The sequence below is a fragment of the Mauremys mutica genome, chromosome 16 (assembly GCF_020497125.1).
Source record: "Mauremys mutica isolate MM-2020 ecotype Southern chromosome 16, ASM2049712v1, whole genome shotgun sequence".
Classification (NCBI taxonomy): Eukaryota; Metazoa; Chordata; order Testudines; family Geoemydidae; genus Mauremys; species Mauremys mutica.
Window position 1 is genome coordinate 32959001 of NC_059087.1, and position 24542 is coordinate 32983542.

Below are 24542 nucleotides of genomic sequence, written 5' to 3' on the forward strand. Positions count from 1 at the left end.
CTTCCTGCTGCCCCATGGTCAGAGTCTCTCTGAGAGGAACCCTGCTTCCTGCTTTCCAAGGCTCAAATCAGGCTCTCTAAAATAAGACTCCTCTCTCTCCAGTAGCTGTGTGTTCCAGGAAAGACCTGTCCATGTGCAGCCAGAGCTGCTGCTGCCTCCCTTTATTAGGGAACATATCTTCTTGTTCTCCCCCAAAGTACCTTCCCGCCCTGCTGAAACCAAAGCAACTGACCTTCCCAACCCAGACCAGAGTAGGGACAACCAGTCTGGATCCAGTTGCCCTGTCGATAAGCCGTTGTTTCCTTCCCTCTCATGTGAACAGCCTCTAGCACCTGCAGGAGATGGGCTGTTAGGCCTGGTCTACACTGGGGGGGGGTTTCGAACTAAGGTACGCAAGTTCAGCTACGCGAATAGCGTAGCTGAACTCGAAGTACCTTAGTTCGAAGTACTTACCCGTCCTCACGCCGCGGGATCGAAGTCCGCGGCTCCCCCGTTGACTCCACCACCGCTGTTCGCAGTGGTGGAGTTCCGGAGTCGATGGGAGCGCGTTTGGAGTTCTATATATCGCGTCTAGATGAGACACGATATATCGAACTCCGAGAAGTCGATCGCTACCCGTCAATCCGGGCGGGTAGTATGGACGTACCCTTAGTGAGGCTGGCTTACTAAATAAGATTTAACAGACTGTATAAAGCACCAGGCATCTGTGCTCCGTCCCTTCCAGGCCATCCATGAGTTTGGCCTCAAATTTAAGGTAAGGGCACAATTCTGAATTTGTAAAGTTTGAACCCAGAATGTTGGATTCCAGCCTAAGGACTCTGCTCTTAAGATTTTTACGTAAAAAACCCAACCCTTAGTGAGTTAGAGTTAGCAGGGACTGAACCAGTACCCTCTAGAGCTAGAGGCACGACTGCCTCTTGCCTGGGCTAAACCAGACCTCTGACCAAGAATGCTGTCGCAGGCTCTTAAATCTCTCTGTGGTTCAGCCACTACAGCGTGCCCCATTGCATAAGCCTGGGTTACATTTACATGAAAGCTTAGCCCTGGTCTATACTGCAAACAAGTGTTGGTATAACCACACAAATCCACACCCTGAGCGACACACAGGTGCACCAACCTAACTCCTGGTGTAGGCAGTGCTCTGCTAACAGGAGGGCTTCTCCTGCTGACACAGCTACCACCCAGGGCCATCCTTAAGCATATGCAGCATACGCAGCTGCATAGGGCACCCAAAAAATTGGGGCACTCCTGGGTCTTAGTGTCCACCCTTCCACCTCTTCCTATCTCTGTTCTAACCCTTCCTGCAGTCTCCCACAGGCAGGCTCCCACAGCTAGCTGCTACAGCCTGGTGAGTCTTCCTCCAGAGGGGATCTAGTAACTTAAAAGTGAAAGGTTTCAGAGTAGCAGCCGTGTTAGTCTGTATCCGCAAAAAGAACAGGAGTACTTGTGGTACCTTAGAGACTAACACATTTATTTGAGCATAAGCTTTCGTGGCCATAGAATGGAACATATAGTAAGAAGATAGAGATACAGAGAACATGAAAAGGTGGAAGTTGCCATACCAACTCTAAGAGGCTAATTAAGATGAGCTGTTATCAGCAGGAGAAGAAAAACTTTTGTAGTGATGATCAAGATGGCCCATTTCAGACAGTTGACAAGAAGGTGTGAGGATACTCAACATGGGGAAATAGATTCAATTTGTGTAATGACCCAGCCACTCCCAATCTCTATTCAAGCCCAAGTTAATGGTATCTAGTTTGCAAATTAATTCCAGTTCAGCAGTTTCTCACTGGAGTCTGTTTTTGAAGCTTTTTTGTTGCAAAATTGCCACCTTTAAGTCTGTTACTGAGTGACCAGAGAGGTTGACGTGTTCTCCCACTGGTTTTTGAATGTTATGATTCCTGATGTCAGATTTGTGTCCGTTTATTCTTTTGCGTAGAGACTGTCCAGTTTTGCCAATGTACCTGGCAGAGGGACATTGCTGGCACATCATGTCATATATCACATTGGTAGGTGTGCAGGTGAACGAGCCCCTGATGGTGTGGCTGATGTGATTAGGTCCTATGATGATGTCACATCATATCAATTACATCACCCATGCCATCAGGGGTGAAATTTCATAAACATGTCTGTCGTTATGGAGATCACACAAAGTAAATTAGTGTTCCCTTTTTCTAAAAGCAATGAACATTGTTATGAACACATTAAACCTCATAGAATCATAGAATCTCAGGGTTGGAAGGGACCTCAGGAGGTCATCTAGTCCAACCCCCTGCCCAAAGCAGGACCAAACCCAACTAAATCATCCCAGCCAGGGCTTTGTCAAGCCTGACCTTAAAAACCTCTAAGGAAGGAGATTCCACTACCTCCCTAGGTAACCCATTCCAGTTCTTCACCACCCTACTAGTGAAAAAGTTTTTCCTAATATCCAACCTAAACCTCCCCCTCTGCAACTTGAGACCATTACTCCTTGTTCTGTCATCTTCTACCACTGAGAACAGTCTAGATCCATCCTCTTTGGAACCCCCTTTCAGGTAGTTGAAAGCAGCTATCAAATCCCCCCTCATTCTTCTCTTCTGCAGGCTAAACAATCCCAGTTCCCGCAGCCTCTCCTCTGACTGATTAATTTAAAATAATGTCTTTGTTTCAGTCAGTTAAATAGGTAGTAATCTGGAATGGTTTAGGAGTACATTTAAAATATAAAATCAGTTTAGAAATACCGATTAAGAAAATCTAAAACAGAGAAGAGCAGCATCATATATTCCATAATATTTAATGCTGTATTCAGCAAGACAGCTGACTTGCCCTTACTACAAAATTTTTGCAAATAGATCTCTGACAAACTTCAGGGTATATCAAAAAATCTGTGACTGACAATTTTTTTTATTCCCAAATTTAGTGTTTTTAATTAAGTATCTTCTGCTTGTCCAGTCTTCACCATCTGGCATGCAGTAGAAAACATGTTCCATTTTCTTTAGAAAGAAATTGAAGAAGAGAGGTTTTTCAAATGTCATTTGCTTCATTTGAGTTCAGGGATTTGGCTGGGAGGGGGGTGAGGAGGGAGACAGTGGGGAGAGGGCGGGCCCTGGGCAAAGGGGGTGGGGCCTGGGCAGAGCTGGAGTGGAGTATGGGTGTGGCCACAGGCAGAAGAGGTGGGCTGGGGAGCTGGCCTCCCCAAGTGGCAGCTTCACCCACTGCCCATGACACAGATAAGAGCGGGTTGGCTCCTGCACACCCAGTGCTCACTGCAGTCTCCTTAGGCAGGGGCCGTAGTCACAGCTGAATGCGTCGGCGCCGCACATTCTGTGTGAGGGAGAGGATACGGGGTCTCTGCGGGGAACTGTGACTCTCAGCCACCGTGAGGCGGGCTGGGTGGCTCAGTATCCTCTGTTGCCTCATCTTCCCACTGCCAGGCTGCGAGCCTGGGCTGCCATTGGGCATAGGGGCACCAGTTTAATAATACTGCGTAGGGCCCCATAAATCCTAAGGACAGCCCTGCTAGGTGGTTTAGGTGGTTTTGTAATGTCAGCAGCAGTGCTCTCTCCCATCAGCATAGAGTGGCTACGCGAGCGATCTTACAGCAGCACTGCTGCATCCGTAGAGGTGTGCCGCTGTAAGCTTGCTAGTGTAGACATGGCCTAAAAATCATGGATTGAACAGAGACATTGGATTTATGGCTTATTACAACAGTCTGTAACTCCTGCTCTTTTGTCCTGTGACTGCAGAAGTGTTAACAGACCACTCCACCTTGAATGGTGTCATGAAATATGTGCTAACTACCTATGCTGGAAAGGGGGGGGGGCACGCACACACTGTGGCCCCATCACTTTTTAAAGGGGGAGGGGGCAGACAGGGGCTAGTGGGGGCGGCTTGGGGGTAAGAGGTGGCGTGGGAGCGGGGCCTTGGGGAATGGGGAGCGCAGGGTCTGGGGGAAATGGGGAGTGGGGGGGGTCCAGGAGAAGGGGCAGCATGGAGCAGGGCCTCAGAGGGAAGGGGCAGCGTGGGGGACAAGGCCATGGTTTAGGCACCAGCGGCCCCCCCACTTTTAGGAAGCTTCCGCTGTTCCTGTACCTTGCCCACCTTGTCTCTCTAATATCCTGGGACCAACAATGCATACAACAATGAGAGATTCCAGAGCTATAGTTATGTGCAAGTAGTGTATTAATTATTTGTGCAGCCACATCATACGCATGGCCTGGAGGTAAACTGATTTCATCCTCTGATCTCCCTCTTGCAGCATGTCTGGGGCTGGAGAAAAGGCTGGGCTGGAATTTACTGGCCAGAGCTGCTAGGGCTCATATTTCCTGATGCCCCCACAGCTCCATTGTGAGATGCCAGGCATCAGGCCTGGCATTGCTCCAACACCAAGAAGAGAAAGTTACTCACCTTGCAGTAACTGAGGTTCTTCGAGATGTGTGTCCCTGTGGGTGCTCCACTCTAGGTGACGGTACGTCCCGGTGCTGTCGACAGCACTGGGACACACCGTCACCTAGAGTGGAGCACCCACAGGGACAGCACTCGAAGAAGAATTGTTGGCTCCTGGCTCTTTCACTCCCTGGTCTTTTGTACCTCTCTGCTGTAATCAAGCCTGTCTCTGGGTTGGGATGAAGCTAGAAATGTCTTTGGCTGTTTGCAGCGGGGGCCAAGGAGATGGTTCCCCTCTGCAGATACCCCTCCTCCTCTTTCCTTCCCCCCAATAGTGCCGTAACATGACTGTGCAGCAATGGGAGGGGAGAGTGGATGAAGAGCAGGCCCCCATATCTGTGCATGGGAACTGGCAGCTGCAAGATGGAGCTCCACTTCCACAAATGTTGCAAAACCAGACTGACGAATTCTGCTATGCTGGAGACCTCTTACCGCTCCACAGGACCAGTTCGGCACAGGCAAGTTTCCCTGTGCCATCCCACCCATCAAACTTATCCTTCCTCCCTCTCAGAGCTGGCCTGCTGGGTGAAGAGACTTGCTTTTCATCGCCTTTGGCCTCTGTACTAACAGAGGTAATATCAGTTGAGACCTAGTCACCCACCCCCTGAGGGACGGTCTAAGCCTCGTTAACTCATTTCCTAGCAGCAGCAGCCATCAGTCATGACTGACCTGTGATGAATTTGTACCAGTGATCTAGATGTGGACAATTCATCATTCTATTCATTCTCAATCCTCTGCACCATCCAGTTCTCACGCAAATTCCAATTGGTGTCATGAAAACTTTCTAATGCTGAGTCTAGTTCAATACCTGTAATTGTTCAACATTGTTATTGGTGCCAGGGGGCCATGCTGAGATTGCCCCATTCTTTGCAGTTTGCCCTAATTGAGCAGACAATCCCCAAAACTGGTGGTTATTCTAATACTGGGGATACGTCTACACTACGGGATTATTCCAAATTTACATAAACCCATTTAGTAAAACAGATTGTATAAAATCGAGTGCACGCGGCCACACTAAGCACATTAAATCGGTGGTGTGCGTCCACGGTCCGAGGCTAGCGTCAATTTCTGGAGCGTTGCACTGTGGGTAGCTATTCCGTAGCTATCCCATAGTTCCCGCAGTCTCCCCCGCCCATTGGAATTCTGGGTTGAGATCCCAGTGCCTGATGGGGCAAAAATCATTGTCGCGGGTGGTTCTGGGTAAATGTCATCAATCATTTCTTCCTCCGGGGAAGCAACGGCAGACAATCATTTCGCGCCCTTTTTCCCTGGATTGCCCTGGCAGACGCCATATCATGGCAACCATGGAGCCTGTTTTGCCTCTTGTCACTGTCACTGTATGTGTACTAGATGCCGCTGACAGAGGCGATTCAGCAGCGCTACACAGCAGCATTCATTTGCTTTTGCGTGATAGCAGAGATGGTTATCAGCCGTTCTGTACCATCTACCATGCCATTGTAAATTGGCAATGAGATGACGGTTACCAGTCCTTTTGTGCTGCACCATCTGCTGCTGTCATAGGTGCCCCTGGCTGAGATCGGCCAGGGGCGCAAAAGACAAAAATGGGAATGACTCCCTGAGTCAATCCCTCCTTTATGGTATCTAAAAATAGAATCAGTTCTGCCTAGAATATGGGGCAAGTGTACTAGAGAACCAGTGTATCAGAGAGCACAGCCGCTCCGTGTCAGATCCCGCAGAAATGATGAGCTGTATGCCATTCACAGGGGGTGCCCCTGCAACAACCCCACCTGTTGATTCCCTCCTCCCCCAGCCTTCCTGGGCTACCGTTGCAGTGTCCCCCATTTTTGTGATGAAGTAATAAAGAATGCAGGAATAAGAAACAGTGACTTGTTAGTGAGATATGAGGGGAAGGCAGCCTCCAGCTGCTATGACAGGACATTAAGCAGTGTGGGGGAGAGGAGCCCAGCATCCCGCTGCTGTGATAGTCCAGGCAGAACAGAGTCTTTTCTTTACACATGAAAGGCGGGGGCTGATGGAGCTCAGCCCCCTGTTGCTATGATGAAGATGGTTACCAGCCGTACTGTACCATCTACTGGGAATGATCAGGAGTTTTTTACCCAGGTGCCCCCAGCCGACCTCACCAGAGGCCAGCCAGGAGCACTCACGGGCTGATGATAAGGACGGATACCAGTCCTTTTGCACTGCACCATCTGCCACAAGGCTGATGATGATGATGGATATCAGCCATATTGTACCATCAGCCACCAAGGAGGGGGGGCGAGGATGCTGCCGTTGACTGCTGCAGCATCGCGTCTATCAGCAGCATTCAGTAGACATAGGGTGACATTTAAAAGAGTCAAGAGAGGATTTTTTTCCCTTTTACTTCTGGGGGTGGGTGAGGGGGGTAAATTGATGAGCTATGCCCTGAACCACCCCGGACAATGTGTTTGACCCTACAGGCATTGGGAGCTCAGCCAAGAATGCAAATGCTTTTCGGAGACTGCAGGAACTGTGGGATAGCTTGAGTCCTCAGTCCCCCCTCCCTCCCTCCATGAGCGTCCATTTGATTCTTTGGCTTTCCGTTACGTTTGTCACGCAGCAGCATGCTGAGTCCCTGCTGTGGCCTCTGTCTGTAGATTTTTTAAAAATGCGTTGGAATTTCGTCTTCTGTAACGGAGCTCTGATAGAACAGATTTGCCTGCCCATACAGCGATCACATCCGTACGGTCCATGCTGGAGCTCTTTTTGGATTTGGATTTTGGACTGCATCGCCACCCGTGCTGATCGGAGCTCCACGCTGGGCAAACAGGAAATGTTATTCAAAAGTTCGCGGGGCTTTTCCTGTCTACCTGGCCACTGCATCCGAGTTCAGATTGCTGTCCAGAGCAGTCAGTGGTGCACTGTGGGATACCGCCCGGAGGCCAATACCGTCGATTTGCGGCCACACTAACCCTAATCTGATATGGTAATACCGATATTAGCGCTACTCCTCTCGTTGGGGAGGAGTACAGAAACCGGTTTAAAGAGCCCTTTATATCGATATAAAGGGCCTCTTAGTGTGGACAGGTGTGGCGTTAAATCGGTTTAATGCTCCTAAAACCGGTTTAAACGCGTAGTGTAGACCAGGGCTTAGATTCACCAAGTCAGCAACAAAACAGCTACACTACATTCCTGGTTACCCAGAAGCCAAAACAGTTCTCTTAAAGCAACCCAGCCTTGAGCTCCCACCCAGACAGCCAAGTCAAATATGATAAGGATTATTGAAAAACTTTTTAATCGTATAAAAAGTTCTACCAGTCCCAAAGGATTAGACACATTATCCCACCCAGGTAAATGAATATTTCAAATCTTACCCAAATATCTGCTTACAGCTAATTCTTCTTAACTAAACTAAAATCTATTAAAAAAGAAGAGAGAGTATAGGTTAAAAGATAGTTACACATACAGATCTGAATAAAGTTCTTAGGTCAGTTTTATAGTAGAGATGGTGAGTTTTTGAGTTGCAAAGAGTTTGTTCCAGAATCAGTTCATCAGGTTATAGTCCAATATCCAACATCAGGGCAATCCAGCATAGAACTGGAGACCACAGTCTTGCAACTCAAACTTTCCCTGACGAAACTTAAGTAGATCTGAGGTAACAGTATCAGGGCCCAAGCATTCTTTTATAGACCACTGGCAGGTTATGATAGCCTCTTGACAGCAGATATTCCTTGGGTGAAGAATAGTTGCTTAGAAATAGAATTACCTATTTCCTATGTATACACAGGTAACTAGTTGCATTCATCAGCATAAGGTAAGTCTCCATTAAGCAGTTCATACACAGTTTACTACAGACTTTAAAGAGAAATACAGGTTTCATCTAAATGCTAATATTCCCTTTTGATCTCTGAATCAATAGATCATGGAAGCATGGAATATCAGGGTTGGAAGGGACCTCAGGAGGTCAGCTAGTCCAACCCCCTGCTCAAAGCAGGACCAATCCCCAGACAGATTTTTGCCCCAGATCCCTAAATAGACTGAACTCACAATGCTGGGGTTAGCAGGCCAGTGCTCAAACCACTGAGCTATCCCTCCTGCCCCCAACCTGAGCCCTCTGTTTACATGTTTAACATCTAACAAGATATAAGTAAACACACAATTAGTATTACCTCTAATTCTCTAACCATACAGATTTGCATTTCAAAGCTCTAGTCTATTTAACATGAATTGGCCCTAATTACCATTTACATACTTAGGATAATTTAGCCTGTGAGCTGCTTAACCCTTTCTGGACTTGTTACATTATCCAAATTGCTATATTTTCCATTAGATGCAACATCTCATCTCCTATAAGGCTGCTTTTATTAATCATGATATATGGGAAGCACTGGACAGGCACTAGTCTCCTTGCTAGGAGACCTCAGTTCCCTTCCTGGCTCTGCATGATTTGTTGTGGGACTTCAGACAAGTCATTTTCCCTTCTCTGTGCCTCAGTTTCCTAAAAGGAGACTTCACTTTGTGAAGCAATTTGAGATTTACAGATGATACTCTCTGAGTGTTACGGACTTGCTGTTTTTCTCACACAGCTGCCTACCCTTTATTCTGTTCCATGGCTTCCATTCTTCCTTGCTTTGTTTTTATCCCAGAAATCCCCAGGGGAAATCCTGCTCTGATCAAATGCCTGAACATGGAGCTCTTGAGACTCAGCCAGGATCTGTCGGAGGAGCTGAACCCCAGTGTGTATGTGGCCCTTCGTCTTTCTGCTGACCACAGTCTGGAGAAAGAGGCCCAGTACCTCCAGAGACTGAAGAATGTCTTCCAGCCCAGTGCCAGCAGGTATGGCCAATGGAGCCCAAATCCCACCAGCAAGAGTGGAACAAGGAGCAGGGCCCCTCTGTATCTTGCCGCTTGCATTCTAGATGAACACGCTCTCCTCCCTGCCCTGCTTCCTGTCATGGGCTCCTCTCAAAGGGGCTGGCTTTCCGCTCACTTCTGAGCGGTGACCTCCCATGTTTGCCCCAGGATCCTGTGCCCCAGCTGCACCAGGGGAGGTGCCCAGACAGTGTGAGGGTGAGCATGGCTCTCTGCTGATTTACTATTGGCGTGGGGATGGATGCATTTACGGGCTCCTGTCAGGTACACAAAAGCACGGGGCTATGGTCACTCAGGCCCCAAACTCTGCTAGGGATCTTCAGAGATGCCACTGTCCCAGAGCTGGTGTTTGCTGCCCCTGGGGACACAGCTCCCCTTAGCCTGGGGGGGCTGGGGGCACGTGTGGGAAGGAGGAGCCATGTGGTGAGTATTTGGCTTGTGTTGTCACCTCAGCTCCATAGCAGGTGGCCAACAGAAGCAGCCCAATACAGGCCGCCTGGCTCTGTACCTCCTAGCACTGCGGGCTGCCTGCCAGGACATGGAGACGCTCCTGGAGAGGCAGCTGGTGACCCGGTTGAAGTACCATCTGCACAAGGAGAAGGAGCAGATAGGTAAGAGGATGCTGCTCGGGGCTGGCACCAAGGGCAACTGCAGAGAGTGGCAGGAAGCTGCCTGGGGTGGTATGCAGCATCTCTGGAATGCTTCCCAGCTCAGTGTCCTTGCCAGAGAACAGGGGTCAGTGGAATACTAGTTCTCTGCTCACAGCTCAGGCCCAGTGGCAATATCCCTCCTGGGCCATTCATAACAAAGAGCCACGCTGGGAACACCAGGAAGCATCTGTCCACCCCAACCCCCAACTCAGTATGCACCAGGGTGAGGATCAGAAGTGTGGGCAGTGGCTTGGAACTGATACAGCAAGCTTGTAATCCATCCAGTGGGGTGCAATGAGACTTCCCCAGTGCAGAATCCCAGGACATGGAGGGGGAGGGATGACTTGTGCTGGGGGGAGGGGAGCACATGCTGCTTTTTTCATCCTGATTCCTTTCTCCTGCTTACAGCTTTCAAAAGGAATGGCCGCCCCATCACCAGTTACTACCAGTACAGCCTGGGGGTCTTGGCCCTGTGTGTCCATGGGAAGAAGATTGACACCCATGTGATCCAGAAGCTCCTGAATGCTGAGCAGCACAAGTTCATGCATGGCAGCAAGCTCTCTGTGGGTACGTGCTTGTCGGTATGGTCCTCCGTGCCGGCTCCCCAGGCTAGCTGGCCTTCCTGCCATGGCTGGAGACAGCACAGCCTTTGCATCTCCCTTGGGAGATACATGCAAGTCAGCTCCCTCCGAGAGGGGTTTGGTTTCTCCCATTCTCAGCTCCGTGCTCCAGCCACACAAGGCCACAGCTCCACTGAAGTCGCTTGGGCAGGGGTGGTTCTCCTTGTAATCCCTTCTCCTGCTCTTCCTCACACAGACACCATGGCCATGGCAGGCTTGGCCTTTGCCTGCCTGAAGCAGGCCAACCTCTACGAACCGGAGCTAGTGGCAGCAATCAGCCTGGCTGTCCAGAGAGTGACGGACAGGATTCTCCAGGCTCAGACCACCAAGGGCACCTTCGGCAACATCTTCAGTAGCCCACTGGCCATGCAGGTGGGGAGAGCGGGTTTCTGGATCACGTTCTCCTCCTGCATGGCTTGCAGGATCCCAGCATTGCCAGCTTCCTGTAGAGTAGCCCTTTGTTCTGGGGGAGCCCTCTGAGGCTACGTCTGCACTGCACACAAAGCCCGTGGGACACCCACACTGCAAAGAAGGACCCAAGTCTCAGAGCCTGGGTCAGATGACTTGGCTCACCCTGTGCTGGAACCTGAGCTCTGAAACCTGGCAAGGGGGTGGGTCTGACAGCCCGAGCTGCACGTCTACACAGCTGTTGTCAGCCCGGTAGCGCATATCCTGCAAGCCCAAGTCAACTGACCCGGGCTCAGAGGCAGGCTGTGTAGCTGTACTTTTGGTGTTTCCAAGTCTATGCTTGAATGTCCACACAGCATTGTGAACCTGGGTTTACCATTGCTGGACTCGTATCTCAGCCGTGCTAATGCGACCATGCTGCACTACGCAGAGCTTCTGACTGGTGTCTATGGCTTGAGCTCCCTCCACACTGCAAAGTGACAGGGTTTGGACCTGAGTTGCAGCAGGATTGGGTGCTGACCCACCCCCCAGCAGGGTCCTAGGACCTGGGCCCTGAGCACTTGCTGACCAAAGTCAGACTGATTTGTGGGTGGATGAAGGGGCGCTTGGGTTCAAATCTGAGTCAGAGCCCGGGCTCTGTGTGCAGTGTAGACATACCCCGAGTCAACTGCTTGTGCATCAGCATGACCTCTGCCCTGCCCCATCTTCTTACCATACAGAGTACAAACTGGTTTAAAGGGACATTGTCCCTTTAAAAACATAGAGCCTGGGTCAGGTCTCTCACTGATGTTCTGCTTCAGTGGCGTTACTCCTGATCTACACCAGCATCTGGCTGATGTAGGTTTTTTCCCAATGTCCTTGTCTGATTTAGTACAGAGGTCAGCAAATCAAATCCAGTCTTTATCACAGGGCTAGCTAGGTTTCTGGGATCTCTTAGCCTCACTCCTTGCTGGAAGGCAGCCACCTCTGGGGTGGAAGGCAGCTGCTCTTTAGCAATCTCCATCATCTCTGCACAGTCACTAAAGACAGGAAATTAAGAACTATTTCAGTTGATCCTGAAGTGGGAAGAATGATCCCATGTTGGAATTTGGAGACCCTGGAGTTAACAGATTCCACTCTGAGAAAGTGCCAGTCAGTGTGTGAGGGTCACAAGCAGAAAGGGCTTTGGTTTGATGTCTCATCAGTTTGTTTGCTTTTTGCACTTGGCTCAGCTGAGATAGAAAAACTAGTTGGTGGATTGTGCTTCCTGGTTCTCCTGCACTAGCGCGTGGGCAGCCTCTCTGCGTTTCTAATGTAGGGCGAGCAGGGGTGAAATTGAAAACCTAGTTTTATTTTAATCTTTTCTGAGTGCCAGGCCAACGTTATTTGGCAGTGCTCCTTTAATGGAAAGCGCTCAGAGTGATGATGAGTAGGACTCTGCCTCTTTCACAGCGGGTGTGGAAGTCATGGATTTCATGATTTTCTGTGACTTCTGCAGTGGCCAGTGTGGCTGAACCCAGGGCTGCCCAAGCAGCTGGCCCCGGGGACCACTTGAGCAGCAGTCCCAGGGGTGCAGCTTGGTGGCCCGCAGCAGCGGCGGGTGAGCAGCCCAGCAGCCAGCCATACCAGCACTGCTGGAACAGCCCGGGCAGCTGGCCCCAGGGACCACCTGAGCAGGGGTCGGTGCAGCTGGCCCTGGGGACTGCCTGAACAGCGATCCTGGGGGCTGTGGGAGCAGCTGCAGCCCAGTGGTCCCTAGCAGCTGGTGCCACTGGCCTGTGAGCCCATCACCCAGCAGTGGCTGCCCAGCTTCCCCACCCAGAGCAGTGGGCCCTGGCCCCCAGCTAATATCTAGTCAGGGGTATTTGTAGTAAAAGTCATGGACAGGTTGTGGGCTGTGAATTTTTGTTTGCCTGTGACCTGTCCATGACTTTTACTAAAGCTACCTGTGACTAAATTGTAGCCTTAATGATGAGCAGGGTTATTTTATATGGAGCTATACCTATCTCATAGAGCAGGAAGGGACCTTGAAAGGTCATTAAGTCCAGTGCCCTACCTTCACAGGAGGACCAAGTATCATCCCTGGCAGTCTTTTGCCCTAGATGGTCCCCTCAAGGATTGAACTCACAACTGTGGGTTTAGCAGGCCAATGCTCAAACCACTGAGCTATTCCTCCTGGCTATTTAGCTATAAGCGTGTTTGGCACATGTGGGACAGTCACTCACCCCAGGGATAATACCACCCCAGACCCCCCGGCTCGCTTCCCCCACATGTTAAACTATGTCAGGCTGACGCTTCACCCCATGCAGGTGTTACTATCCTGCCCTTCCTCTTACAGTGACATGCTCAATTTTATCCTGGTCCCACATCCTGCTCTGGGTGGGAGCAAACAGAGCAGGTGTCTGCCCAAGCAACTCGTGTGAAGGGAAGTAGCTACCTTGCAGGGGGAGTTGCCCACCAGATGCTTCACTTTCCCCTGTAGTTGGCTTTGACAGGGGGGGGGGGGTCAGCTGTTTGAAATGCAGCTTCTTTCACTTCCTCTGAACCCTTCCTATTAGCTCTTGATCGCCACCGGGATGAGCAAGAAGCCAGAGTGTCCCAAAGGCATGGATGCTCTGCTGGGGAGCCTGGAACAGGGTCACTTCCAGAACCCCATGATCATGTCCCAGCTGCTGCCCGTGCTGGATGGAAAGAGCTACCTGGATATTGCCACCATGGAGTGCCGGGCAGAGCAAGGTAACAGGAAGGACAGGGATGCTAGAGTGAGGGGCAGGGTTTGGGGGCCCTGGGTCCCACACCTAGTTGCAGATCCCACCAAGAGGAAGGGAAGGGCAGAGGCTGGAGTTACAGTCACTGCAACGGGGGCCTTTGAGGAAAGGAGCTAGGGTGGAGAAATCCCAGGAGCCCAGCAAACATGCCCCAAGAAGATGACTAGGACAGCAGGTTGTCATGCTAGGGCTCCCCACAGGGGTCTGCACATAGACGCTGACTCTGTGGGTGCTCTGGGGCTGGAGCACTCACAGAGGAAAAATTGGTGGGTGCAGAGCACCCACTGGCAGCTCCTAGACCTGCCCCCCCACCCCAGTTCGCCTCTGCTTCCTGTTTCTCCCCCCTCCCTCCCAGCGCTTGTGCCACAAAACAGCTGTTTCGTGCAGCAAGTCTGGGAGGGAGGGTGGAGGAGGAGTAAGGCAGCGTGCTTGGGGAAGAGGCGGGTCCAGGGCAGGGATTTGGAGAGGGATCCAATGGGGCAGGGAGGGGGCGGAGGCAGGGCTGGGGCCGGGTGTGGGGGCGCGAGCACCCACCGGCACCAACAGAAGCTGGTGCCAGTGGGTCTGCGTGACAATTGGTGCTTCGGACAGCCTCTTCCCTCTTTCTCAGACACTTCGGAGCTAGACACCAAGTGCCCAGGATCCAGGACAGTAATTCTGGGGACCAAGATGATCACCGTTCAGCTGGCTGTGGAGCACCCTCCGAACCCTGAGATGCTGTACAACCACTCCATCCAGGTGCCCTCTGGGTCCTCCCTCCAGGACGTGCTGAGAACCGCTGCGGAGCAGGGCCCTGGGCAGTTCATGTGAGAGCCTCCTGCTTGTGCTGGGGACAAACTGATGGGGAGGCCTGGGAAGAGGAGCACACCGCCTCCTAAAGGGGCGGTTGGAGGCAGGCAGTCCAGGGCATGCCCACCCACAATGCAAGCAGGGAATCTGCCTGCACACCCCCAGGACTAACACTAGGAAGAGTGGCCCAGGGCCCAGGCCTGCAAGGCAGAGCTCCTTGATTCCGTTCCTGGCTCTGATACTCATTCACTGTGTGTCCTTGGATAAGTTGCTTTCCCTCTCTGTGCCTCAGTTCCCCGTGCCCTGCTCCTGTAATATGGGGATGATCACACCCACCAACCTGCTGTGAAGTGCTGTGAGACCCTTCGGTGCAACGCGCTGTTAGTTCAGTAACAACAGTGTCCCGTCCTCCTCCTGGACCTGGTCTGGATTTTCCAGACCCCCTCAGGGATTCCAGACAGTTACCAGGTGTCAGATTCTTACGACAGTTCTGGGACATCCGTCACTATGAAGCAACCCCTCTGTGCTTGAATAAGTCGTAGTTTCTGTAGGGATCTACTGGGTATGTGGTGAAGGTCTGTACAAGTGGGATGATCCTGAAGGGAGAGTAACAGGGTCTCCCCAAACCTGGCACCTGCCTCAGTTTCCCCACTCTTGTGCTAGCTGGCAGACTAACTCAACAGCCAGCACATTGGGGAAGCTTCCTCCAGTATCAGCATTTCATTCCCTTCTCTAAGGCAGGGATTTATCATTCATACAAACTCAGTGCAACATCAGTCCAGATAAGTGAACCAGGCCCTACCATCTGATGCCTCCTAAGGCCTCTGCCTCAGGGGCTTCTGCTGCTGCTAGCACCCCCGGGGATCCCCAGCCAGGTCTCTCTCCTGGCTGGTGTGGCCAATTCCCTTCCAGCTCTGTTCTCTGGCCCAGGGTCTCCTGCAGGAGCCTCTCTGCAGTGCTGCTTGTTGGCCTTTTATCCCACCTGCGGGAAGGCAGCTAGTTAGTCATAGGTGGGGGCTACACCCAGCACCTCCCTGTGACAGGAGGTTTGGCCCCAGGTGCAGCAATGTGTGGTCAGGACTGTGCTCCTAGCCCATCAGTCCCTGTGCAAGGGCCCTGATGTGGGGACCTGCTGCTGCTGCTGCCTGAGTGAAACCAAAGTAGAAACAACCTGCTCTCTGCTCTGCCTGGAGATCACATCCCCTCTTCTTCCCCTTCAACTCTAGGTTTGAAACCCAGAACACCTTGCATGGTCCATTTTTAACCACAGTGATGGGGGTGAAAGCCAGCAATGGAGAGCGGAGATACTGGCAACTCCTCCAGGCCCCACACACCAGTCTTCAGAAAGGTGAGGGAAACAGTGTGTGGGAAACAGTGCAGTCTGGCACCTTGCGTGGTCAGTGTGTGCTTCGGGGCGCTACGTGAGGTGCCAGGCTACGTGTGTGGGTAGGTCAGTGCGCTGTCTGAAGCTCAGGTAGATGTACTCATGGCAGCATTGCTACACAGAGCAGTGTAGATGCAGTGCCGTGGGCGGCAGCAATGTGAATAGGTAACCAGGGATCCAGGCTGGCTTGATGAGCCTGTGCTGAAGCTCATGCCACAGATACTACACTGCACTGTTTGTAGCAATGCTAGTGCAGGTAAAGCTAGCAAGAATAGGTCTGCCTGAGCTGTCACACCTTTGATTGCAAGATAGACCTGCCCTGTGTCCCAGACAGCTTAGCCCACTTTAGAGATGTGTGGTTGCTGCTAGCACTGCACTGCAGCACACCCGGCACTGGGGAGGGAGGTGAATTCCATTCTGGCTCGCACATCATCAATAAATCCCACCCTCAGAGACCCCTGGGCTGCCCCACTGAGGACAGTGGCTTGTTTCAGGGGGCTCCTTAAGCCCACCCATCCCATATATAGTGCCTGCCATCACCAATGGCTTGTATCCCGGGGCAGATGTGAAGCAGACTGGGCGTGTAGGGACAGGTAGCTACACAGGTGGCTTGAGATGCAATAATACCTCTTAGGGGAATGTAAATAGGCTGATAGATTTCAGAGTGGCAGCTGTGTTAGTCTGTATCAGCAAAAACAACAAGGAGTCCTTGTGGCACCTTAGAGACTAACAAATTATCTCAGCAAGGTGGGCCAGACTCGCTGTAGGCCGACAGCACAGAAAGGGCCTGGGGGAAGATAAAGGAGCACATGGGTGCCCTTGGTGAGGGCCCCGGTGTCACAACTGGGGCTCGGGAAGTCCTACCTAGTGGTTGGAGCAGGGTGGTCAGCATCCAGGAACAGCACCAAAGGTCAGAGCTGGGGTCAGAAACCAGAGCAGGAGTCCAAGAGCGAGCCAAGTGGCAGGTCTGTCACTACGGCTGGCAGGGAAGCCCACTTTGTATAGACACTTCCTGGAACTCTGCCCGGGCTTATTAGGGGGCCCGGACCAATCAAAGGCCACAAGAGAAGCTGTCAGTCTGGCCCGCTGTGAGGGCTCTATCATAGCTGCTGAGTAGTGGCATGGAGATATCGGCCTTCCTGCAGACCTGGGGTCTAGCCCCACAGAGTCTCCCACCCGGCAAGCATCGTGTAAGGCCTCTGCCCTCTAATGAACAGAGGGAGGCAGCTGCTGCCCGCAGTCCTTGTAACCGTAGGCGGCAAGTTCCAGACCCATGCGGTGCTCGGGCACCAGCAATATTCAGAACCAGGGACCCAGCTCCCGCAATATGTGGAGCCGGGTGCCCCCCGCCCACCTGCGGCCCCCCCCCCACGCCTCCCCCGAGTGTTCCGCGGCCCCGACTTGCTGCCCCCGGGCCCTGCCCCCCCGCTTGTCTTTCCCGGCCCAGGAGCAGAGAATCACTGATTGTCTCTTCCCTGAGCAGCTCCATGTTGCCTCCCAGCAACTGCTGCTGCTGGGTCCTAGTGCCCCCCATCTCCACGGCCAGGACAGACTGACTCTGAGCCTGCCCTGCCCCCTCAAACCCTTCCCTTTTCCAGCAGGACCCTCAAGCAGCACAGGGGGGCCCCCCTCTGCCCGCAGTCACCACTCCTGCCCCATGCAAGGAGGCAGCCCCATCCCTCACCCGCAGTGAGGCTACAGTGACAGTGTGCTGCTGGGGAGCAGGAAAGGGGGCTACTCCCCCAGAGCTTGCTGCTGCCTGCAGGGAAAGGGCTGGTGGGAGTCCTCTCTGGCCCCTCTCCCAGAGCAGCCTGCCTACCCCCTAAACTCATCCCCAGCTCAGCCCCACCCCAGAGCCCCCCCACCGCACCCTCAACCCTCTACCCTAGTCCTGAGCCCCTCCAGCCCCCCAAACACCTTATCCCCAGTCCCAGCCAGAGCCCTCATCCTGCCGCACCCTGACCCTCTGCCTGAGCCCTCATCCCTCTGCACTCTAACCCTCTGCCTTAGCCCCAAGCCCCTCCAGCCCCCCAAACACCTTATCCCCAGACCCCACCAGAGCCCTCATCCCTCTGCACTCTAACCCTCTGCCTTAGCCCCAAGCCCCTCCAGCCCCCCAAACACCTTATCCCCAGACCCAGCCTGAGCCCTCATCCCTCTGCACTCTAACCCTCTGCCTTAGCCCCAAGCCCCTCCAGCCCCCCAAACACCTTATCCCCAGACCCCACCAGAGCCCTCATCCCTCTGCACTCTAACCCTCTGCCTTAGCCCCAAGCCCCTCCAGCCCCCCAAACACCTTATCCCCAGTCCCAGCCAGAGCCCTCATCCTGCCGCACCCTGACCCTCTGCCTGAGCCCTCATCCCTCTGCACTCTAACCCTCTGCCTTAGCCCCAAGCCCCTCCAGCCCCCCAAACACCTTATCCCCAGACCCCACCAGAGCCCTCATCCCTCTGCACTCTAACCCTCTGCCTTAGCCCCAAGCCCCTCCAGCCCCCCAAACACCTTATCCCCAGTCCCAGCCAGAGCCCTCATCCCCCACACTCCTACTTTTGCCCTGAGCCCCTCCCACACCCCAAACCCCTCATCTGCAGCCACACCCCACAGCCTTCACCCCTGCACCCCATCCCTCTGCACCCCTGCCATCCCCAAACTCCCTCCCAGAGCCTGCATCCTGCATCCCAATCCCCTGCCCCAGCCTAGGGTCTGCACCCCAGACCTCCTCCCTCACCCAAACTCCCACCCAGAGCCTTGGGCAGGTGGGGGGGCTGAGTTTGGGGGCGGGGCGGAGTTTGGGCAGGGGCGGGTTCTGGGCACCACCAAAATTTCTACAAACATGCCACCCCTGCCTGTAACTGGGGCGGGGGGGGGGTGGGGACTAAGGTCCTAATTGGCATGGGACCCACTCACCAATCCTAGACATCAGCTAACCTCATGCTGAGACTGGCTAACCTATAGCTTCAGCCTGGCTGTGGGCTCAGCACTAACTCACTGCCTCCTGCCCAAAAGAAGCCCAGTGCTGCAGAGAAGTCTGCCTGCTGACTGAGACCTCAGTCCAAGGAGAGAGGCCTTTCCTAATGGAAAATGTCTTTGCTGGAGCAATAGTGCCACCCATTCAGCTAAGCCCAGGGGCTGGGTCCTTTGTGGAAATCCCAAGGGAAACATCCAGTAGCCACATTTCCTGTTTGGAAACGAGCAGAATGAATTTAGCCAGGACCACCCCCGCCCCCATGCTCAGCACGTCCGTAGCAAGTGGGCAGGTTGAGTTTAGAAGGGCAATAGAACTGGGTAGGGGCAATACAAACAGGCTGGAGGGTACTGTACAGGGAATGGAAATGTGTGAAGTGTAAGGCTGAGCACGGTCACACCCCTCCGAATACACAGATCCAGGGGCCTGGCGAGTTGGGAACAACAGAAATGTGTTGCTCAGGTTGTGTCACACACTCAGCCCAGCAGAAGAGTCTGTCCTATCTCAGGGACTCTTTCTGCCCTGCCACCCCCACAAACATGACACAGTTCTGCGGCAATCTGGAAGCCTACTTTTGCCGTCTCTGACTCAAAGAATACTTTCAAGATAACACTGAACAACGCATTGATACACAGATACACTCCCACTAACAGCACAAGAAGAAGAACTCCACATCGACTCCTCCTGAGGGTCGAAATGACAGTTTGGACCTATACATAGAATGCTTCCGCCGACGTGCACAGGCAGAAATTGTGGAAAAACAACATTGCTTGCCTCACAACCTAAGTCGTGCAGAACGCAATGCCATCCACAGCCTCAGAAACCACCCTGACATTATAATCAAAGAGGCTGATAAAGGAGGTGCTGTTGTCATGAACAGGTCTGACTACCAACAAGGACAAGTGCAGAGTCCTGCACTTAGGACGGAAGAATCCCATGCACTGCTACAGACTAGGGACTGAATGGCTGGGCAGCAGTTCTACAGAAAAGGACCTAGGGGTTACGGTGGACGAAAAGTTGAATATGAGTCAACAGTGTGCCCTTGTTGCCAAGAAGGCTAATGGCATTTTGGGTTGTATAAGTAGGGGCATTTCCAGCAGATCGAGGGATGTGATCATTCCCCTCTACTCAGCACTGGTGAGGCCTCATTTGGAGTACTGTGTCCAGTTTTGGGCCCCACACTACAAGAAGGATGTGGATAAATTGGAGAGAGTCCAGCGGAGGGCCACAAAAATGATTAGGGGGCTGGAGCACATGACTTATGAGGAGAGGCTGAGGGAACTGGGATTGTTTAGTCTGCAGAAGAGAAGAATGAGGGGGGATTTGATAGCTGCTTTCAACTACCTGAATGGGGGTTCCAAAGAGGATGGATCTAGACTGTTCTCAGTGGTAGAAGATGACAGAACAAGGAGTAATGGTCTCAAGTTGCAGAGGGGAAGGTTTTGGTTGGATATTAGGAAAAACTTTTTCACTAGTAGGGTGGTGAAGAACTGGAATGGGTTACCTGGGGAGGTGGTGGAATCTCCTTCCTTAGAGGTTTTTAAGGTCAGGCTTGACAAAGCCCTGGCTGGGATGATTTAGTTGGGTTTGGTCCTGCTTTGAGCAGGGGGTTGGACTAGATGACCTCCTGAGGTCCCTTCCAACCCTGAGATTCTATGATTCTATGAGATTCTATGATACCAAAAAGGAGGCTGCCAGACAACTCTCCAATACCAAATTCTACAGGCCACTTCCCTCAGATCCCACTGAGGAATACACTAAAACTGCACCATATACTCAGGACACTCCCTACCCTAACACTGGAACAAATCAACATATCCGTAGAGCCCCGACCAGGGTTATTCAATCTACTAGCCGAGATCCACAAACCCGGAAATCCTGGACGCCCCATCATCTCAGGCATTGGCACTCTCACTGAAGGACTGTCTGGATATGTGGACTCTCTACTCAGACCCTATGCCACCAGCACTTCCAGCTATCTCCATGACACCACTGATTTCCTGAGAAAACTACAATGCATTCGTGACCTTCCAGAAAACACCATCCTAGCCACCATGGATGTAGAGGCTCTCTACGCAAACATCCTACACACAGATGGAATACAAGCTGTCAGGAACAGTATCCCTGATGATGCCACAGCACAACTGGTTTCTGAGCTCTGTGCCTTTATCTTCACACATAACTATTTCAAATTTGACAATATATACCTCCAGATCAGTGGCACCGCTATGGGCACACACATGGCCCCACAATATGCCAACATTTTTATGGCTGCACTGGAACAATGCTTCCTCAGCTCTCGTCCACTCACGCCCCTTCTCTACCTACGCTACATTGATGACATCTTCATCATCTGGACCCATGGGAAGGAGACTCTGGAAAAATTCCACCATGATTTCAACAGCTTCCACCCAGGGGTGGCTCTAGTGATTTCGCTGCCCCAAGCACGGTGGCACTCTGCAGGGGAGCTCTGCCAGTTGCCAGTCCCGTGGCTCCGGTGGACCTCCCGCAGGCATGCCTGCGGATGCTCCACCGAAGCTGTGGGACCAGCGGACCCTCCGCAGGCATGCCTATGGGAGATCCACCAGAGCCGCCTGCCGCCCTCCACGGCATGCCGCCCCAAGCACGCGCTTGGCGTGCTGGGGTCTGGAGCCACCCCTGCTTCCACCCCACCATCAACCTCAGCCTGGACCAATCTACACGGGAGATCCACTTCCTAGACACCATGGTGCAAATAAGTGATGGTCACGTTAACACCACCCTATACTGAAAACCCACCGACTGCTACACCTACCTTCATGCCTCCAGCTTCCATCCCGGACACACCACAAGGTCCATTGTCTACAGCCAAGCACTGAGGTACAACCACATCTGCTCCAACCCCTCAGACACAGACCAACACCTACAGAATCTTCACCAAGCATTCTCAAAACTACGCTACCCGCACAAGGAAATAAGGAAACAGATCAACAGAGCCAGACGTGTACCCAGAAGCCTCCTACTAGAAGACAAGCCCAAGAAAGAAACCAAGAGAACTCCACTGGCCATCACACACACAGTCCCCAGCTAAAACCCCTCCAACACATCATCAGGGATCTACAACCCACCCTGGACAATGATCCCTCACTTTCACAGTCCTTGGGTGGCAGGCCAGTCCTCGCCCACAGACAACCTGCCAACCTGAAGCATATTCTCACCAGTAACTGCACACCGCACCATAGTAACTCTAGCTCAGGAACCAATCCATGCAACAAACCTCAATGCCAACTCTGCCCACATATCTACACCAGCGACTCCATCACAGGACCTTACCAGATCAGCCACAACATCACCGGTTCATTCACCTGCACATCCACCAATGTAATATACGCCAGCAATGCCCCTCTGCTATGTACATCGGCTAAACTGGACAGTTGCTACGGAAAAGGATAAATGGACACAAATCAGATATTAGGAATGGCAATATACAGAAACCTGTAGAACACTTCAGTCTCCCTGGACACACAATATAGCAGATTTAAAGGTGGCCATCCTGCAGCAAAAAAACTTCAGGACCAGACTTCAAAGAGAAACTACTGAGCTTTGACACCATCAGCTCAGGATTAAACAAAGACTGTGAATGGCTTGCCAACTACAAAAGCAGTTTCTCCTCCCTTGGTTTTCACACCTCAACTGCTAGAACAGGGCCTCATCCTCCCTGATTGAACTAACCTCGTTATCTCTAGCCTGATTCTTGCTTGCATATATATATATACCTGCCTCTGGAAATTTCCACTACATGCACCTGACAAAGTGGGTATTCACCCACGAAAGCTCATGCTCCAATACGTCTATAAGGTGCCACAGGACTCTTTGCTGCTTTTACAGATCCAGACTAACACGGCTACCCCTCTGATACTTAACACAGCCCAGAGATTTTGTGTGGCTTCAATCACCCTTCTTGGTTTTGTACATTATATAAGAGGTCGCACAACAGCTTTTCTATGAAAATAGATCCGGCCTCCCGCAGGGTTCTGTCAACTTTGGCTGGTTTGGTATTTGTCATTAACACAGTGAAAATATTTAAATGTTTTACACCAGCAGTTCTCAAACATCCTTGGATTGTGACCCCTGTCTGACAACAAAAATTACTAATGACCCCTGGGAGAGGGGACTGAACCATGAATCTGCCTGGCAGGGACACAGTCCAAGCCCTAGCCCCAGCCCCAGCACCCCGGCAGGGGGGCCAAAGCCATAGCCCAAGGGCTTCAGCCTCATGCAGGGCCTATAACCCTAAGCCCCACCACCAAGGGCTGAAATCCTCAGGCTTAGCCTTTGGCCCCAGGCAGTGGGGCTTGGGCTTGAGCTTTGGCCCTGGGCCCCACAACCCACCTTGGGGTTCTCACCCACAGTTTGAGAACTGCTGTTTTACACCTTGAAGGGTCTCACGCGGCCATGGTAAGGTCAGCAAGGAATGACTAGCTGGAAGGTTGCGATGATCGGCTGCTGGAGTTGGGGCTGTTTTGCAGTCACAGTATGGTGGCCTTGGTGCCACTAGCACTCAGAACTTCACACAGTGACAAACGTGTGCTGGTACCTGCAGTGTCTGTTTGATTGCAGAAGTCAGGGTGGGGTCATGAGTCTATATAAGCAATTACTTGCCTTCAACATTTAAAAAAAAAACAAACCATGGACTTTTTCCAACAAAAAAGCAACCCTCCAAGTTTCTGGGTTTCGGGGTGGGCATATTGCCAAAAAACACCAACAAAAAAGTTTGTTTTAGAAAAAGGCTATTTTTCCTTTGAAATATTTTTTTTTAAAACAAAAAATGGTGACCCCTGCTGCGTTGGGGAAGTGCTCATTGACTGATCCTGTGGTGCTGTCCCTAAAGACCTTGGGGAATGGGGCCTGTTCTTGTTGCAGGCTTCTCTATTCCTGATTAGCAGAGACAATTATTTCTCGTTTCTGGGCTGTAATCCTTCTGTTGGGGCCCTTCTCTCACTTTGGCATGGATAGCAGGCCCTCCAGGGAGCCAACGGGGCCAAGACCAGCCCAAAGACTGACTGGTTAATATGTCTGAACCCATGGCCTAAATGCGATCAACAACAGAGTGTGGAAAAAGGAGTAAAGACACTGGGCCTGGTGCCCTCTCACCCCAGGGAGAAGCAGGAGTGACAGCAGGAGAAGATCACTGTATGTGAGAGGTGATGAAATTCAATGCTGATAAATGCAACGTAATGCACACTGGAAAACATAATCCCAACTACACATATAAAATGATGGGGTCTAAAATGGCTGTTACCACTCAAGAAAGAGATCTTGGAATCATTGTGGATAGTTCTCTGAAAACATCTACTCAATGTGCAGCAGTTGTCAAAAAAAAGTGAACAGACTGTTGGGAATCATTAAGAAAGGGATAGATTGGCTCTATATAAATCCATGGTATGCCCATATCTTGAATACTGCATGCAGATGTGGTTGCCCCATCTCAAAAAAGATATATTGGAAATGGAAAAGATTCAGAAAAGGGCAACAAAAATGATTAAGGGTATAGAACGGCTTCTGTATGAGGAGAGAATAACAAGACTGAGACTTTTCAGCTTGGAAAAGAGATGGCTAAGGGGAGATATGATAGAGGTCTATAAATTCATGATTGGTGTGGAGAAAGTAAATAAGGAAGTGTTATTTACTCCTTCTCATAACACAAGAACTACAGGTCACCAAATGAAATTAATAGGCAGGTTTAAAACAAACAAAAGGAA

The 24542-nt window shown here is 51.8% G+C and overlaps 1 protein-coding gene across 3 annotated transcripts in view; it reads left to right on the plus strand.

Annotated features, from left to right (window-relative positions):
• Positions 1–24542, plus strand: part of TCN2 (transcobalamin 2) — a 32441-nt gene that overhangs the window by 4826 nt on the left and 3073 nt on the right. For 2 of the 3 annotated variants that reach the window (XM_044989995.1, XM_044989996.1), the window contains exons 3-9: positions 9012–9201; positions 9691–9848; positions 10296–10454; positions 10704–10879; positions 13453–13630; positions 14273–14468; positions 15678–15799. In XM_044989995.1, coding sequence (XP_044845930.1) covers positions 9012–9201; positions 9691–9848; positions 10296–10454; positions 10704–10879; positions 13453–13630; positions 14273–14468; positions 15678–15799 — 1179 coding nt within the window. Of the gene's footprint in view, positions 1–4700; positions 4884–9011; positions 9202–9690; positions 9849–10295; positions 10455–10703; positions 10880–13452; positions 13631–14272; positions 14469–15677; positions 15800–24542 lie in introns of all 3 variants that reach the window. The other variant, XM_044989998.1, reaches the window with a different exon arrangement.